Source organism: Miscanthus floridulus, chromosome 14 (genome assembly GCF_019320115.1).
Source record: "Miscanthus floridulus cultivar M001 chromosome 14, ASM1932011v1, whole genome shotgun sequence".
In the NCBI taxonomy this organism is placed as follows: Eukaryota; Viridiplantae; Streptophyta; class Magnoliopsida; order Poales; family Poaceae; genus Miscanthus; species Miscanthus floridulus.
In genome coordinates, this window is record NC_089593.1 from 79915141 (window position 1) to 79933824 (window position 18684).

General features: G+C 43.0%; 2 protein-coding genes across 4 annotated transcripts; one reads left to right on the forward strand and one right to left on the reverse strand.

The window, feature by feature from the left end:
• Nucleotides 1-335: 335 nt before the first annotated feature.
• LOC136504308 (uncharacterized) lies at nt 336-5045 on the forward strand. Of its 3 annotated transcripts, XM_066499176.1 has the most exons (10): nt 336-550; nt 655-693; nt 1535-1588; nt 3096-3149; nt 3489-3542; nt 3627-3698; nt 3790-3876; nt 4035-4091; nt 4278-4402; nt 4710-5045. In XM_066499176.1, the coding sequence occupies exons 1-9, from the start codon at nt 467-469 to the stop codon at nt 4398-4400; spliced, it is 624 nt and encodes a 207-aa protein (XP_066355273.1). In that variant the 5' UTR covers nt 336-466; the 3' UTR covers nt 4401-4402; nt 4710-5045. The 3 variants fall into 3 exon arrangements, with proteins under 3 accessions (XP_066355273.1, XP_066355276.1, XP_066355274.1); XM_066499179.1 differs by lacking the exon at nt 4278-4402 and having other exon boundaries at nt 337-550; nt 4035-4088; XM_066499177.1 differs by lacking the exon at nt 4278-4402 and having other exon boundaries at nt 338-550.
• Nucleotides 5046-6864: 1819 nt separating this feature from the next.
• Nucleotides 6865-9914, reverse strand: LOC136504891 (5'-adenylylsulfate reductase-like 6). Its single transcript, XM_066499930.1, has 4 exons — nt 9612-9914; nt 8318-8496; nt 8095-8219; nt 6865-7652 (listed from the first exon to the last, which is right to left on the reverse strand). Exons 1-4 carry the CDS (start codon nt 9807-9809, stop codon nt 7258-7260), a joined length of 897 nt encoding a protein of 298 aa, XP_066356027.1. The 5' UTR covers nt 9810-9914; the 3' UTR covers nt 6865-7257.
• Nucleotides 9915-18684: the final 8770 nt, after the last annotated feature.

Genomic DNA, 18684 nt, shown 5'->3' on the forward strand with positions numbered 1-18684 from the left:
TGAGTAAGCAAAATATAAACTATTTTAGTTGTTATGAATATAAATAAATTTAGAGTAGGAAAAACGCATGTGCTCTTCTTTCTTTCTTTCTTTCTGGATTGAAAAGTAAAATACGAACTACAGTATTTTTGTGTTTGTTTTTGCGACTACTACAGTACGTATTTTTGTGGTGGAGTCAGAAAAGTCTTATCAAGGGTCCACGCGGAACTGAAATGATTGTTGTGTCGTGACGATTCGGACGGCCCAGATCAAGGGATCCGTTCTCCCGAACAGTTACCGTTCGGCTCGGCTGCCTCGAGCCGCTCCCCCGTCCTCTCTAGTAGCCCTCCTCACTCGGTCGGTGCCCGTCCATTTCAATTTCACATTCTCCCCTTCCCCTCTCTCCATCTCAACGCCACGCCGCTCCTCCCCTACGCAGCCAAACCCTAACCCTACCTGCCGTCGTCGCCTCGTGGGCGCCCTCCCGATGTCCGTCTCCGAGGCGCCCCCTCCGCCCGCTCCGGCCGCCGCAACGCCCGCGGCGCCGGCGGAGACCTCCCCGTCCTCGGCGGTGAGCATCTCGCACGTCTCCTGTTCCTCTGATCTCTCCTGTGCTAAAAATTTGATTTTTGTTTTTTTTTCTGTTCGCCTTGGGTTTCTGTGTTGGATTTGCAGAGGAAGGAAGAGCTGCTGCCCGTGGAGGAAAAGATCTCCGTAACTATCCACCATTCCTGTCTCTCCTAGATTTTTACTTTAATGTTTCTCGCGTGTGCTCGGTTGCCACGGGCGAAAATGATGCTGTGCGTGGTTTGCGGGACCAAGTTGGGCAACTACATGTCCCGGAACTTACTGAAGATCACACATCAGCATTCCTATTATTCTTCTTGTAGAAAAAAAAATCTTCACTTTTTCGTAACCAGTGAGGCCCTTCTCCAAATTCAATGGGCTATGGTCGTGTACTCTTTCTTGTTTGAAAAATCTGAAAAGATCGGAACACTTCAGAGCCCAGATCCTTTGATACAACCAACCTCCTCATCGTGTACAATCACCAATTTGGTTATGGGATTGAACTGACACAAATATTTTTAGATTTCTATTGAAGTGATTCAAAATTTGAGGTATTGGGCTGATACGAAATTACCGATCAAGAAGATCAAAGATAAGCTTAAAAATAAACACATTCTAGTTCAAAGACCGTAGTCAATGGAATTTCAGCAGAAATAGAAAACCAACACATCATTCAACCTGAGGCCACTTGCCCAAATTCATACCAATTTTACACATTATTCCTGTACCGTCCTTGGTGTGATGAAACTGATGCATAGTACCAACATTCTGAATAGAGGTGTTTAGTAACTTTCTTAACTCCATACTCAATCACTACACTGCTAGTCTATGCAGTAATTATGAAGCTATATCTGATCCTATTTGTTTTTTTTTCTGGAATAATTCTCTGCTCTGAGGTTATTATCTGCAGCAAATTCTTTTCGAAGTAACCTTTAGATCTCTAGAGTGATAAAACCAACTTCTTCCTTGTCTTGTTTCTTTTGAGCAGGAGTTAAGTGAATCACAATCAGAGCTTCTAGGGAGACTCCGTGGGCTTAAGGAGGTGTGTTCTAATTTGGCTAACTTATTAGATTCACTCTGTTTAATGTTGTTTTTGTTATTGCCATACGAATCATGTGGTTTTGAGAATAACTTGTTCAATCCCAGTCTTCATGAGTTTTGGTGGGCATGCTTGAGATATTTTCCACATTGGTATCTATGTTTCAATTCAAAATTTGTGGAATTATCATAGCAGAAATGTTGATATATTACAACAACAACAACAAAGCCTTTTAGTCCCAAGCAAGTTGGGGTAGGCTAGAGTTGAAACCCAACATGAGCCCCTAGTCACGGTTCAGGCTCGTCAATAGCTGCTTTCCAAGCACTCCTATCTAAACAAAGATCTCTAGGTATATCCCAACCCGTTAAATCTCTTTTAATTGCTTCCCCCCATGTCAGCTTCGGTCTTCCTCTACCTTTTCTCACATTGGTATCTCGACTTAGGATTCCACAATACACTGGTGCCTCTGAAGGTCTCCTTTGGACATGGCCAAACCACCTCAACCTATGTGGAACAAGCTTTTCTTCAATTGGTGCTACCCCTAGACGGTCACGTATATCATCATTCCGAACTCGGTCCATCCTTGTGTGACCACAAATCCATCGCAACATACGTATTTCCGCGACATTCAGTTGTTGGACATGTCGTCTTTTTGTAGTCTAACATTCTGCTCCATACAACATAGCGGGTCTAATCGCCGTTCTATAAAACTTGCCTTTAAGCTTTTGTGGTACCCTCTTGTCACAGAGAATGCCAAATGCTTGGCATCACTTCATCCACTCTGCTTTGATCCTATGGCAAACGTCTGCATCAATATCTCCATCCTTCTGTAGCATCGATCCTAGATAGCGGAAGGTATCTTTCTTAGGCACCACTTGACCTTCCAAACTCACCTCTCCCTTCTCATGTGTAGCGTTGCTAAAGTCGCATCTCATGTATTCTGTTTTAGTTCGACTTACTCTAAAATCTTTGGACTCAAGGGTCTGCCGCCACAACTCCAGTTTCCTATTAACTCCTGCCTAGCTTTCATCAACTAGCACTACATCATCTGCAAAAAGCATACACCAAGAGATATTCCCTTGAATGTCCCTTGTCACTTTGTCCATTACCAAGGCAAAGAGATACGGGCTCAAGGCCGACCCTTGATGAAGTCCTATTTTAATCGGGAAGTAATCTGTGTTGCCATCATTTGTTCGAACACTAGTCACGGCATTGTTGTACATGTTCTTGATGAGGGTAACATACTTTGTTGGGACTTTATGTTTGTCCAATGCCCACCACATAACATTCCTTGGTATCCTGTCATAAGTCTTCTCCGAGTCAATGAAAACCATGTGTAGGTCCTTCTACTCCCTGAACCACTCCATAACTTGTCTAATTAAGAAAATTGCTTCTATGGTTGACCTTCCAGGCATGAAACCGAATTGGTTCGTAGATACCTGTGTCGTTCCTCGCAGTCGATGCTCGATAGAAATGTTGATATATTATTTCTTATTTTCCGATGTTTCAGGATCTGCTGAGTTGGAGGAGTAATTTAGACTCCCAAGTGACGAAATACAAAGTGGTGAGTTTCTTTGTACTTCACGTTCGTCATTTGATATACTGATCTATACTTCCTTTTTAGATATTATTAGTTGTCTTTTAACAATTATAGTGCGATCTTACCTTCTTGTTTAGTTTGTGTATGCTAATTATTGAGTAAGTCCTGAAAACTTTACTAGTGATCTTTTACGATTGTAAAGGCATGCTGTGTGCATTTGATGATTCCATTAAGCGTTTGTAAAGTGTAAACTAAAAGTGATGCGTACCTTAAGGCTTGATCAAAGCCACACTAATCTTAAGCTAGCAGCTAGTTCTTGCAGGTTGCATGGCAGTTTTATTTACCACTTCATCTATCTTGCAGGAACTCTCTGACATCAAGAGTGCACTCAATAACGAAATAGAGCAGCTTCGTTCAGTAAGCATAACTTCTGCATCCTGTAAAAAGTCTGTAACTTTCATCTTCAGATTAAGTTATTTTGGAAAATATTGCCTCGTCCAGGATTTCCAAGAGCTGAGGACCACCCTTAAGAAGCAGCAGGAAGATGTGTCACTTAGCTTAAAGAATTTGGGGGTAGTTGCCTACTTGCCTTTCTGCATTATATTTTGTAATTTCTGTTGCATGTAAACTTACTGTACAATATATTTAAATCTGTTCATTCCAGCTTCAAGATGCTACCGAAAATGATGTGAACAAAGGAAATGGAGAGGACACAAATGATGTCTTGTCAGCTAACTTAGGGAACTTGAAAGTAAGTAGTAGCTTCATAGTGAAATACTTAAATTTAACTACTTGCAGAATGTCTGGCCTACGTAGTATGATAGGTAACTTTTGCTCATGCTTTTTGTTGACTTGACTGCCCCTTTTCATAATTTTTTTTCCTTAAGTTGTTTATTTTTTCTTTTCCAGCTGGATGGTTCTTCTGAAAACTATGATGAAAGCAGAGTATCAAAGGAGGACAAGGTGGTACGTAATTAGTACTAGTTACATGGATGACTAGAAAATACGTAGGAACATGCACTCTTGTTTTTTATGTTAGCTTTCAGAAGCTGGTTGTTGAACTGGCGAACACTTCCCCAGTTCCCCGAAAATTGAGTGTGACAACATTTCTGAAATTCAGAATGATATTTTATATCCATTGCCTAAATGCAGATATGGATAGTGCCTGGTAACACGAGAGGGGAACCATTGTGTTTATATTATTTGTATTATTTATATGGTACCATGAAGAACTGCGAGGGACCAAACATGTCCTGGCATCTAGAACATCTGTGATGGTAGGATCCCATCCTTTTCTTCTGTGAGATAAAAAACTCATATGACCAAGAAAAGAAATCAAATGTTATTTGAGAAATTCAGGTCTTTTCATCTTTTTCCAAGATGATATACTGTAGCTGGTTTTGTGGGTGGAGTTTACAAGGAAAGGTTTCACTGTCTTTTCCCTGATCGCTGAGTGTGCAGAATCATGCACCAAGAGTTACGGTAGAACTTTATATGTGCTGCTGATGGTTTGATTTGCTGCAGCCGCACCACAGTTTCTTAGTGGAAAGTTCTCCCTGACCTTTTCCTTTCTGATGGCTACAGGAAAACATTGACACTGCTGATTTTGTCATTGTTGACAAAGCTACTAAGGAGGCGAGCTCAACCGATGAACAATTCAATGCAGGAAACTGAAATGGAGCCGCCGATATTGTTTGCGTCTCTGCTGTAGAAATTCTAAGAACATCGATAAGTTAGTCCCTTGTATAAGAAAATGAGTCCATGCTTTGCGATGGCTCAGTCGGGTTGGTTATGGAATGCTGTTGGGACCTGTGACTCTGAGGCCTAAGGATTTAAATCTCCTCTGGAGTTGTCGCGACAATTGTTTAAACAATTGAAAGTTATGATATGGTATCATGGGCACTTGCTCACTTGAATGCACTTCTGCTGGTTTGTCGATTGCAACGTCCAAGCCTCCAAGGCCATGGTTTTAGACCTACTTGGAACGGTGGTAGGTGATGTGGATTTTGTACGAGGAATGGTGGAATACGGTATTTTGGTGGGTTTGTAAGTTGGTCACAATATGCCAGTCTAGATGTCGGGCCTCTCCTAACAGGAGACGCATATAGGGTTCAAGGTTTGTCTGATTGCCTGTCCTGCATACTAGTAATATATTTTTTTCTAGAATTGTAAGGAGTTCATATATGTTCAATTTTTCGCTATACATTTAAGAGATGGCCAGTCAGGAGCTGGCTTGCCCATTAGTTATGCCACTGAAGAGCTATCCTGGCTGCTTTAACATCACGAGGAGAGTGAGAAACAAGCAATTCGGATGAAACTGATAGTTCAGTTTGTGCTACAGAAACTGGAGGGAAGAGGAGGTTAGCTCTTCCATAGAAGCTTTACCGCAAGTCTCGAGGAAGCTGCTCATCTATGGGTAGATGAGCCGCCCTGTTCGTTTGGGCTTGTTTGGCTTATAAGCCATGGCTGAAAGTACTATTGGCTGATTTGGTGTGAGAGAAAATACTGTTCGTTGGCTGATAAGCCATGGCTTATAAGCCGAATACGACCAAGCGAACAGGCCGAGGAAGGTAGTGAAGATTTGAGAGCCGTGTTAGAAGTAGCAACTGAGAAGAGATGTTGCAGCCCTTGCATTCTCAGATTGAAACTGAGAATTTGTACTCCGTTTAGTATCTTAAGTTTGGCCAATTATAGATAAAAAATTATCAAATATATATATGATATCAAACAAATATCATTAGTTTATTTACGAAATTTACTTTCATAATAAATTAATTTGGAGTCATTAATGTGAATAGTATTTACTAGAAATTTAATCAAACGTGAACTACTTTTGTCGACATGTAACCTGTAGTTTCATTCTTTCTTAAACAGAGGGAGTACTTCTGTGGCAGATGCTGCTGAGGACCAAACTGTTGGATCTGAAAGCTCACCTAGAATTGGTTTTGAACTGTTCTACAATTCCAACGGCCCCCCAGATAGCACTAGTAGTAGCGAGGTGGAGAAAGAACAGCTGGTATCGCTGAGGCTGCACCAGGCTGAGGCTCGAGTGAGAAAACAAGCAAGCACGAAAGCATCACTACAGGTCGGTAGTAATTTGTATAGTTTGTCAGCTTTATTTGTTGTACAGTGTGCTTGTGAAACATAATTCTTCTAACTTGTTTATTGAAGTGGTGACAATTTAGAGTGGTAATAAATTCTTGTATGTTGAGTTTTCATTTGTAGACATGCTCTACCCTGCATTTTCCTAAGCAAAAGTTCACCGCATATTGCTCTTTGTTACCGAACCATTGCTGGGACAGCACAAGAAAGATTTTGATGGTCTTCTCTGCGCTTAGTCAGCCGCTGTTTCTCCTGCCCTTATCAAGCAACTGCGAGAGGCAACTTGTGATTGTGAGACTGACTTTGTTTCCTGATGTGACATCTTCAGAGAGTTGGTTGATGATCTTGCCATGCAAGGTGCTGCTTGCCCTCAAGTACAGTACATTGACGTCCATGAGGAGGTTTGTCAATGAGACAGCTGGAGATGCAGATGGAGGACCTTTTTGTCAAAGTCTGAGCAGATCCTGGCTATGACTGTCGAAGCACGTGTAAAGAAGATTCTTGGAGAATTTGCATTGTTCCAGGTTTTAACATCCATTAATCAAGAGTGACAAGGTCAGAGTAACCGAGTGGGTGAAGCAAACCATAACTACGAGAGACTTATACACTGAAATTCAAAGACATCAGAAAATGACACTGATCACTGAAGGATGTCCATTAACCATTGCAGATTACATGATAAAACTGTGCATTTGACCATGTATTCTGGGGAGGGAAAGAAGAAACTTATGCTGCATTTTCATTGCCAAAGGCCATGTATTCTGGGGAGGGAAAGAAGAAACTTATGCTGCATTTTCATTGCCAAAGGCAGCCTGCCTTATGGGGGCACTGACGACTAATGTTACAATATGATTTACAAAGGCTCCACGGTATCCCTAAGATTTACATGCTACAAACAGGATGTATGTTTCTGAGCAGAGAGCCAGAGACCTTATCTGTCTCAGTATGCTCATGTGAGTTACAGCCTTACAGGAGCTACTTCGTCAAGTGCAATTCAATGAATCAGCACGTTCTCTTGTTTTGTTGCTGTTCAGATGGTCGAGCCCATCAGTCCAACAGCAACTCGCGGAGAAGGTTGCCCACCAAGCGACACCGAAGTTAGAGATGCCCAGATCCTACCATTCTTAGCTCCAACCATGAGCCTCAGCTTGCTCCACACCTTCCTCACATCCACAGCATGGGTCAATTTGGCGAGGATTCCAAGGTTGCTTTGCTCGTAGTATTCGGTCCAGAAGTCTTGGATGAGAGCAAAGAACTTTGGGAAGAAGAAAAAGAATATCCTCAGGCAAATAAACAGGATACTGAATGCTAGGTAGGGTTCTCGCTTCACTGTTTCACTAATAGAGCTGTTCCAAATCTTAGCATAGTCTGTGCTTCGCGCTGCGCTCCACTTCCGAGTACCAATATATGCGACTGGTTCTTGACCTGCATCAAACCAACTCTCATTTAATAAGTACAAGAAAGTAACTACATTGTTTTTTTTTTCTTTTCCACTAATAATATTCTAAATTTCAATTTGTGATGAGTAACCAAAAACACTTGAGCATGTATAACAAAGATAATGAAATATAACGGTAGTTGCAACAATACTTAGCACAGAAAACCTCCTATCTTTTGAATTTACCAGAATTAGTGAGCTCGCATGCTATCTGTACAAGTCAGTTCTGAAAAGTTTTGTACAAGTCAAAAGGGGCACCCTGGGTAACTGGGTCTAATAACCCTAGACCATAGTATAGAGTATAGACATACAGTAGAACAATACAGTGTGGTAAAACTAGTGTTTGACACTACAACAACACATATTGTTTTAAGCTTATCTCATCATAAACATCGCAAGATTGTAACAACATAGGAGTAACATACGTACCTGTAGCAGTAGTGTAAAGGTTGACCAGGGAGTCGAGATCTTTCGAACCAAGAGGCCAGAATACGTATGAGCTGCGAGCTATTATTATGGAAGGTAGTGCACGGACATGATATCTCGATAAAATGCTGCAAATTATAGAAGGAAAGAGATTTCAGTAACAGGCATTAGCTATTTTAATGCCCATGAAAGGTAATAATTGCGTTACAGCATATTCGGGTCTTACGCTTTCATGACGTTGGACTCTTCGACAGCCACGTGCTTAACCCGTGGAAACATTGAGCTCAGATCATCAAATACTGGTCTGATTCTTTGCGAGAAAGGGCACCATGATGCATAGAAAAGGACAGCTGTGTGCTCTTCCTTGCCATCCAACATCCTGAGAAGTTCAACCCCATTAATAACCTGCCAAAACTTTCGAAGTGAGCTTCATACCATATTAGACACCAAACCTCCAAACTGACCCACTAAAAGCTACGCTACAAGATAAAACTCCAGGCCAATCCAGTAAAAGTCAACCGATGGTATTGCTTTCTCCTTTGCAAATAATCATACATACTTGATACTCCCTTATCACATTTAAGCCTCTTGCCGGAATTAAAGAACACAGCAACATTTAGCGGTCTAGATTTAACTTTTAGCCGATACATCTCTGCCAGTCCCTGATACTACCGAGTAGCACTAATTGACTCTAAATTAGTCCTGAGCGTTCCGCCCATTAGTGCTGATGCTACACTGATATTCACTACCGAATGAATGAATGAACTTTTGAGTCATTCCAACTAGGACCATGTGCATCAAACGCTTAAACAACTGAGAAATACACAAATAACATAAGGGAAACAGTTCATTCGTTGGAAAGTTGACACCTTAGCCTATATAAAAGTTGCAAATCACAAGCGATGAATTATTGAAAAGCAATAATTCAACGAACCAGGAGTTCAGGGGAGTATAGTCACAAATACAGATTTCACAAACCCTAATAATACACTATAGAAAGTAAAACGAAGGACCAAGAACATAGGCCACACATCGAACTGTTCTTGATACTCTTGCGTTGACTAATTGAGCTATATTTATACTTGAAAAACACACAAGAACATGTAAATTCCGTCAACCACAAGGGAAGGGGATCAAAAGAAAGCGATCCTATCTAAAAAGAAAAAAGAATGAACGAATCTACTAAAGCACAGCTTGATTCAGACGCCTCTAATCATCCCGTAAAAACTTCGAAAACAAATTATCTGCCCATGGCTCCCGAGCAGAATCCACGCTAATCAGTGAAGTAAACAAAAGCAACTAATCTTCTGAGATAGAAACAGCAATACAGCATCGATCAAGAAGTACGAACAGCACAGGAATTTCTCGACACGAGCAACGGAACGCGCGCGCAAGTGTGAGATCCGCCGGAACCGTACGCCACACCGCCCGATTCGGCTTCGCCCTCCCCGAGAAAGAACTAATCTTGCGGCCAACTAGACAACCAGACACGGCCGGAGCTAGGGCTCGGAGACACGCACCTCCTCGGGGGGCGAGTACCCCTCCGTCGAGACGGGGCAGCATGCCCGGAGCGTGGCGGCGAACGGCGGCAGCCCGTACTCCAGCACCGGACACTGTCCCAAATCCTGCCCCGCGCCCGGGCGGGCGGACGCACCAGGCGGCGCCAGGGAGGGGAGCAGCGCCAGCAGCAGGAGCAGGGGGAGGAGGCGGCGGGTCATGGCGACGGAGGCGAGAGGAAACAGAGAGAGAAGGGGGAGAGGAGTGAGATTTCTTGGTTTTCTGGAGGGGTCAGCTTTGGGAATCTTTCGAGGTTTGGTGGTGCCCTTCTTGGAATCAGGGATGGATTAGACTACTACCCGTACTTTGGATAGGTATAGGTACACCGTCGGTCCGATCGGGAGGCCGTAAACGATAGTTGATTATTTAGTGTGGGCTAGTTTGGTACGAGAGAAAAACACTGTTCCGATTAGAAATTTATGATCATTTACGACCAAGCGAACATGCTGACGTATACTTAGGTGTATGTATCTAGGGAGTGTGGATATATTTTAGGTTCTGTGGTTTGTTTACTGGTTCGACTGATATTTTGATTGACACTTTCCCTTGAACAACAACATTGATAGCTTCTACCTATGGCTATGGACACTATATGAGAAAAAGCCAAAGAGACGATCTTAGTCAATTGGGGTTAATGAGATCTTAGTCAATTTGGGTTAATGAAACCTGAGTGGACTAGTTACATTAGCCACTGACTAGGTTAAGGTTTTGTGATGAATGAGAGGTGGACATAGATGGAGAGCTAGACCGAAGTGTGGAGCAAGTCTTATTATGTGCGGAGTTGAAACGACAGTTTAGGTGGACAATGTTAGCGATCATGGGGGATGGCATGGGAATGTGCTCAGAGAGGAGGGTTGGTCGAGGGATGGTTGAGGGAGTTGGGTACGTTGACAATGAGTAAGAATTAATTGGTAGCCATGCAGAAAAGAAACCAGCCATGCAGAGAGTGCTAGACGTCAAACAACATGATATCAGAGCCGTTGGATCCTTGTCCAACGACGAAAATGTAACCGATTCGTTTAGTGAATTATTAGGAGGCCACTACTTAGGAAAGGTATCAACTGGTTGAAAGTGGTCTTCATTTAAAATCTCTCAAGTGCAACCTAAGATCATTTTTTCCTATTCAACAAATGTACAATTGAAAATATAGGATCCTTTTGTTAGAGCCCCGCCACGTGCTCCTTGTGCTGATTCTTGAGAAGCCCTACTAATCCAGTGAAAACTCACATGCTCATGGAGCTAGGGAAGTTGGATCCATTTTTATACTATGGAGGCTTAGCAAAAGGAAAATTTCTTCATACCACTCTAACCCCTTGCATCCCTTGTACCTTCCAGATACTTCATCCCGATCACATGTGACTCTCCATTTCACCCTCGTTTTCATCATCACCTCTCTTTTATAGCGACTGCTACCTCTTTTTATCCTTGCCCACTACCACCCTCCACCTCCTCAACTTACACCTTGTCGCTGATATGGCCACCCTTGTCCTCCTTCAACTCCACCACATGGGTTCCATGTAGGGTCGAGAGGACGGACTATATACGGGGTGTGAATAGTCAGTTCTAAAACTTAATTGCTATGGCTAGCTGATATAAAAGCAGCATAATAAAACTAATCATCTAACCATGAATACACCCTATTATCTAATTTCACAAGCACCTTATAAAAAGATCCTACATAGGATATCAAGTAGATGTCGAGCTAATGAGAGCTCACCTACACAAGTCCAGTTCGTAAGGTCATACAAACTTGAACAACTAGAACTCAACGAAGCACAATGGAGCTCCTACACATACTAGTGAGCAAACGTAAACATTAAGAACTAGCTACACTAGTAATCTCCACTTGAGATGGCCACTTGACTAGTCGAGCGAGCTATACAAGCACAACTACTAGAGCTACACAAGCGCAAGAGCAACAACACTAGCACAAGATATTGCAAGTAAATACCTAGTGAAAGGGTTCTGAATGTCTAGAAAATTTTCACTAAAAGTCTTCTTAGCTTTTCTGCATGCAATTTTCTGAATGTCTGTGGGTACCAGATATCCGGTATATGTGTGAAAGGTCCTAATGGCTAGAGGAGGGGTGAATAGCCTAATAAAAATTTCTACAACAACACTTAACAAACCGGTTAGACAATTATGAGGCGAAGCAAGTGTTGCGCTAGCCTACTTATATTGCAAGCCACCTACCATAATTCTAGTGTATATAGTTTCTATCCATACAATAGCTATGCCACTACACTAAGTTAGTGTGCTCTCAAAGGCTAACTAAAGAGCCACACCAACCAAACTAACAAGCTCTCACAACTAGATACACTAAAGAGCTTGATAACTAGTTTGCGGTAATGTAGAGAGAGAGCAAGATAGTTATACCGCTTTGTCGAGGAGTGAACCAATCAATCACAAGAATCAATACCAATGAAGACCAATCACCTCGGAATCAAATGATGAACACAATGATTTTTATCGAGGTTCACTTGCTTGCCGGTAAGCTACTCCTCTTTGTGGCGATTCACTCACTTGGAGGTTCACGCGCTAATTGGCATCACACGGCAAACCCTCAATAGGGTGCCGCACAACCAACACAAGATGAGGATCACACAAGCCACGAGCAATCCACTAGAGTACCTTTTGGCTCTCCGCCGGGGAAAGGTCAAGAACCCCTCACAATCACCACGATCGGAGCCGGAGACAATCACCAACCTCCGCTCAACGATCCTCGCTGCTCCAAGCCGTCTAGGTGGCGGCAACCACCAAGAGTAACAAGCGAATCCCGCAGCGAAACACGAACACCAAGTGCCTCTAGATGCAAACACTCAAGCAATGCACTTGGATTCTCTCCCAATCTCACAAAGATGATGAATCAATGATGGAGATGAGTGGGAGGGCTTTGGCTAAGCTCACAAGGTTGCTATGTCAATGCAAATGGCCAAGAGGGTGAGCTTGAGCCAGCCATGGGGCTTAAATAGAAGCCCCCACGAAATAGAGCCGTTGTACCCCTTCACTGGGCACAACACGGGTTGACCGTTCGCTCAGGTCATATTGACCAGACGCTGGACCACAGCGTCCGGTCACGCGATGCGTGCCACGTGTCCCTTCTCTTCAAATGTTGATCGCCCGATCTCAACAGTAAGTGATGACCGGACGCTGTAGCTCAAAGCGACCGGACGCTGAACCCCAGCGTCCGGTCGTTCCTAGTAAGCATCCAGAGATGACTTTTCACGACCGGACGCGTCCGGTCATGCTTGATCGGACACACCCAGCATCCGGTCACACAGCAACTCTCCTGTGTGCTGCCATGTCAGCAGGACCGGACGCACCCCTCCAGCGTCCGGTCACTAAGTGACCCAGCGTTCGGTCAGAGACCGACGCCAGCATCTTCATGCTCCACCTGACTGGACACGCCTGTCCAACCGAGACCAGCGTCCGATCACTTACAGTGACCTTCGTCTTTTCTGTCTAGGGCGCTGGTGGCACCGTCGGACTGTCCGCACTCTACGGGCGAACACTTCACCGGTGAAGTTTCCTACCCTTGCTCAAATGTGCCAACCACCAAGTGTATCACCTTGTGCACATGTGTGTTAGCATATTTTCACAAACATTTTTAAGGGTGTTAGCACTCCACTAGATCCTAAATGCATATGCAATTAGTTAGAGCATCTAGTGGTACTTTGATAACCGCATTTCGATACGAGTTTCACCCCTCTTAATAGTACGGCTATCAAACCTAAATGTGATCACACTCTCTAAGTGTCTTGATCACCAAAACAAAATAGCTCCTACTATTTATACCTTTGCCTTGAGCCTTTTGTTTTTCTCTTTCTTCTTTTCAAGTCCAAGCACTTGATCATCATCATGGCATCATCATCATCATGTCATGATCTTCATTTCCTTCACCACTTGGAGTGTGCTACCTATATCATGATCACTTGATAAACTAGGTTAGCACTTAGGGTTCCATTAATTCACCAAAACCAAACTAGAGCTTTCAATGTGCTGACTAGCTTTTCGGATGTCTGGTACTGACCGGATGATGTTCAAAAATTGATGTTTCTGCACCATAATGGCTAGATGTTGGGGCCCGAGTATATATACTTTGTTCCTCTTATGACAGCTCTTCTTCCACCTCAATAACATCTTTTAGAGGCCAAAGAAAGTCTCCCCTCTCCCTCTTTGTGAGGCTTGTGCGATTTGTGAGAAATCTAGAGAATTGGGTTGAAAGATTGGTTGATTAAGAGAAAGAGAGAGTAATCCCATCCTTGAACACTTGTGGTCTTCGTGAAGCGATTTGTGAAGTGTTTGTTACTCTTGGAGGTGAAGCCTCCTAGACGACGAGGAGTTACTCAGTGAGCTTCCAAGCTTGTGGTGAGCTGTGAGAAGTTTGTGAAGGTTTTGATTTCACCTCCACAAGGAAATAAATCAAGGTAGCGAAGCAAGGAAAGTGGTTGAAAGAGACCCGATTCCCTTAGGAGCTCCTCAACAGAGACATAGGTTTCATGGTGGTGAATCTGAACTTCAGTAATCGCATGTCTTCTTTTGTGTTCTTGTGTTCTTATTGTGCAATTTACTTTTGGGGAAATTGCCCCGATCTACTCGTTCTTGTGTTTGTGGTTCTAGATCTTTAGAGTAATCATCTCACCACATCTCCGAAAACCCTTGGTAACAAGTAGGATCAATTAAATAGGCAAAATCCCTCTCAATTTGTGTTATTCCCATCACCTAGTACCGGACATTCGGTTTAGACTAGACATCCGGTCTAGATTAGATCTGGTGCATACCAAATTTTAGGTACAGACTAGACATTCGGTCCTATAATAGTTTTCCAAGCTTTATTTTTTCAGGAACACCTATTCACCCCCTCTAGCCTGCATCTCGGTCCTTTCATATACTAATACTTGGAACTAGTCTTAATGTGATTAAGGAGGTGACATACTTTCTATCCAATATTTTTGAGATGAAGGGTATGGGAGTGGTTGATATTATTCTTGTTACCATGTTACTAATAGAATATAATGGTGGGGCCACACTCTTGCAATTGCACTACATGGAAAAGGTGTTGAATCTCTTTGGGTACAATGACTGCAAGCCTGCTTCAACGCCTTATGATCCAAATGTGCTATTAAAGAAAATCAAAGAATAGCAATGGATCAATTGAGGTACTCCTACATCATAGGCTCACTTATGTATTTAGGTAGCGCTACGAGGCCCGACTCCTCGTTTGTTGTGAGCAAAGTAAGCTGGTCTGTTTCAAATCTAAGAGATGACCATTGGCAGTGCTCTTGAGAGAGTGTTGCGCTATCTAAAAGGAACCGTGAACTATGGCATTCACTATGTTGGGCACCCTAGGGTACTTGAGGGTTATAGTGATACAAATTGGGTATCTAATGCTGATGAGATTTATAGCACAAGTGGATATTGTGTTTACACTTGGAGAACAACCTATGAGATTTAGGCAATCTATAGATACTCATGAAAGGCCTGGAGTTTGATTTATATGCTCGAGAGGGGATGCTTATGAAAACATAGTAACAGTTAAGAGTTTAGATGAAACACTTAATTCACATAAAACTGTCAATTCAAGCTATAGTCTACAATTTAGTTGTGAATAAGTGTAATATTTGTTCTAGATTGATGTTCAATTCAACAGTCTCCATTGAAATTCTGCTATAAAAAAAGAACTAAGAGCATTTTTTCACACCTTAGAATTTGATAGCTATTGTTGGAGTTTAGTTGGGCTTGGCCCAATTTTTATTCAATTAAAATAAATCTTAAGACCCACGTTAAATGCTAGGTGCAATATAGTTGCATGAGATTTTAACTAAATGTTGACTTAACTCAAATAGATAGCTCATTTGTGCACCTCCTGTCAAGTCGGTAGAGGTGAAGGACATAGCACACGCACACGCACACGCACACGCACCACCATGTCTAGCCGAGGTGAGGCGAGGCAAGGCGTGAGCGTGACGTGCATAGGCTGGGTTTGGCACTGCATAATGGAGCCATAAGAACACTTATCGGGAGAGTTATCGCTGCGGGAGTTTGTATCTGTTACTCCGCGTTACTCCCTCTCAGTAACTCCTTTGGCATCCAGATACATCCCTGCCCCTTCGTGTTCCTCGCGGGCGCATAAGAGAGAAGTGTTATCCTGAAAACCTTGCGTACAAATGCAGTAGCACCACCGCCCCATTCTCTATTCCAGCAACTCGAGTATTAATTCACCGTTCCAGCTCGTGCGCACTGGTGCTAGAAGAGCAGGTATCCGGAACCGGCATCCGTCTGTGACATCTGCTTGGTGTGCAGGCGATCTAAGCTTTCAGGGAGCACATCTCCATCGTGCGATTACCTGGTTCTTGCTCTTCGGCATATGACTACTTCCCGGTTCCTCCTGTTGACGGTGTGACTCCTCCCTGGTGGCCTCCTGTTGTGGTGTGACGGTCGGCATTGCTTCCCTTCCTACACTGCGTTGAGCATGATCGGGTACATCTAATAGCTCACTATGTTGACTAGTGGGACAACACATCCTGTGCCTCCAGCGCTACCTCTGGGTATAACGTATACCTCTGAAATTACACTTATGTGTATTTTAAGATTGATGTTCAGTATGTTTATCATGATAAGGGCACCCGCAATGGTTAGAGCTAAGCCAATTTCTCTAGGCCAACTTCTTCAATAGTGCTAACTTTTAGCACATAGCTTTTAATATAGAAGGCCTCATATGACACTCTCACATAACTTAAAATATGTGCAAGAGCTTAGCTCTCGATCAAGAGCCAGCTTTTCTCTCTCTTCTATTAAAATACAAGAAAAATACTTAGAGCTAGCTTAAAAGCCAATTGTTGGAGCTGCCCCAATTGTTACGAGTAAATCACACAAGCACGTTGTCACAACTTTTTTTTTCTATATTTCTAGATTAAATTATGCCTAACTTTGCCTAATTTTCTAAAAAAATATTTGTACAGCATATATATGTTTTAAGATTTTATTTTAGCTAATATATTTCTTAAGACATTACTAGTCGTAATATGGTTTTTTTAGACCTTGTCAATGTCAGATCAGCTTACATGTCATACTGCAAATGTGATGAGCTGTGCCTTATGCCGGGGTGGAATGAACAAAAAGAAGAAAAAAGAGTGGTGAGCTGGGAAACCACCTCAGTCCATCGTGCTCCCTGTGCCGTTTTGCGCTGTCCAAAGTCCAAACTGGCCCTTTACGCTTTCTTTGCAGTTGTCACCTACTGTCAGCACGGCTGGTCGGCTGCTGAATTCTCAATTTGGTTTGCTTGGCAAGCTGGGCTGTCTGGGCAAAGTTGAACCAGGGCCCGTAAGCTACGTTTGAATGATACACAATGCTCCATTGCTCCTATATTTTCTTTGTTTTTGCATGAGCGACATTCAACGTGAAAAACACATACAATTTTGAATCCGAATGCTATCATCCAGGTCTACCGATTTTTTCCTCTAATTTTAGTCGTCGCATGAAAAATTGGTCATGGTCTGAGTCCACGTATGGCACTCAAAAGTTTCACTACTAGCAACACTTTTAGAGCAGCTCCAGTATTATAGCTTAGAATCGAGCCGTGGCAAGAAAAAAGCGAAACAAGCACACTAGAGCATTTAAATCGCACTCTGCAGTTGCAGTTGGTTCGCCCCGAGGAGTATAAAGAACACCGCCGCTGACCTGCTCTTGCTGGCACCTGCTTGGACCCACGAGTCGACGCATACACCCGAGGCAGCGAACTCTGTTTGTGCTGCCGAATTTTTTATATTTTAGCCATTTTTTTTTGAAAGTTTCTTATAAATAGACTCTGGTGGAAAGAATTTAGAAAATAGATTCTTAGCTCGGCGTCATTGGTACTGGCGCCAGCGTCTCTGGCGCTGAGCTTCTGGGCACGGTAGATGACATGACAGTGAGCTCGGCGCCTGTCACTCTGGCACCGAGCTCGGCGCCGTAGATCTTGGCGCCGAGCTCCTACGGCGCCGAGCTCGGCGTCAGAGTGACTGACGCTGAGCTCGCTGCCATTTAACCCCGGCCAACCTTCCTGCCCGAGCGTTTTTCATCTTCTTTCTCCCCCCTCTCGGGTTTTTCCTCTCCCCACTTCACCCTACCTCACGAATCGACATATTGGACCTTGAAAACTTTGATTTGATCCATAGATCTTCGAGAGCAAGGTATCCTCGCTCCCCTCCTAGTTTTTTTCGCATCGATTCGGTATGTATTAGTCGGATTTTTGAACGTAATAATCGTCATCACTTAGGGTTTCATTGTATCCATCAATATATGTATTATACAACCGTAGGATGATGCCAATGCGCGAAAAAGCTAGCAAACCTAGGCGTATGTAGTTATGTTATGGGTTCATTGTTGTGCATCAAATGGAAAACCCTAGGTTTATGGTTTAATGTTAACTGCTTTGGATTCTTAGAACGAAATTGATTGTATTATAGTTATGGTTCTCATTGACATTTATTTGTGATGTTTTGATTTATGTTTGTTAAATTACATCCGTTTTGTTAGATGCAAGAAATATTTCGGGTGGAGTTTTGGCGAAAATGGGGGCCATCCTCGAGAATTATACCCCAACGCGTCTAGCAAAGATGCCCCTGTCCCTCATGACCTCCCTATCCCTAACTGTGACTGTGGTTTTCCGGCCCATATTTTTCAATCGAAACATCTAGATACAGCGACGCGTTGCTTCTACACATGCAGTCATTTTAATGTAAGAAATTATTTCTACTATCCTTTTTCTTTATTTGTGTAAGTATGCTACTAATATTTTGTTGGAATCTCGTTGTGTAGGACTATGAGAGGTGTTTTTTCTTTCAGTGGATCAACGGTGCAGACAAGTTTGATCCTAGATACCTCCTTTTCGACGATTGGTTTAGAGGGAGACATCCACGTGAGCACTTCAAGTGGTGGGTTCCACCCCCCGTAACCCTCCGTCAATGACGGCTAAGGAGAAGCACCTAGCCGCAGTTAGACGACTCGAGGAACCTCCTCTGTGCGATTGTTGAGATCGAGCTGTGATAAACCCTG

Coding starts and splice junctions, on each gene's coding strand:
- LOC136504308 (XM_066499176.1), top strand. CDS start 467: ATGTCCGTCTCCGAGGCGCCCCCTCCGCCCGCTCCGGCCGCCGCAACG. Junction 1,589..3,095: donor GACTCCGTGGGCTTAAGGAG/GTGTGTTCTAAT, acceptor CCGATGTTTCAG/GATCTGCTGAGTTGGAGGAG. Junction 3,543..3,626: donor AAATAGAGCAGCTTCGTTCA/GTAAGCATAACT, acceptor TGCCTCGTCCAG/GATTTCCAAGAGCTGAGGAC.
- LOC136504891 (XM_066499930.1), bottom strand. CDS start 9,809: ATGACCCGCCGCCTCCTCCCCCTGCTCCTGCTGCTGGCGCTGCTCCCC. Junction 8,497..9,611: donor GGTACTCGCCCCCCGAGGAG/GTGCGTGTCTCC, acceptor AAGTTTTGGCAG/GTTATTAATGGGGTTGAACT. Junction 8,220..8,317: donor GAGTCCAACGTCATGAAAGC/GTAAGACCCGAA, acceptor TATAATTTGCAG/CATTTTATCGAGATATCATG.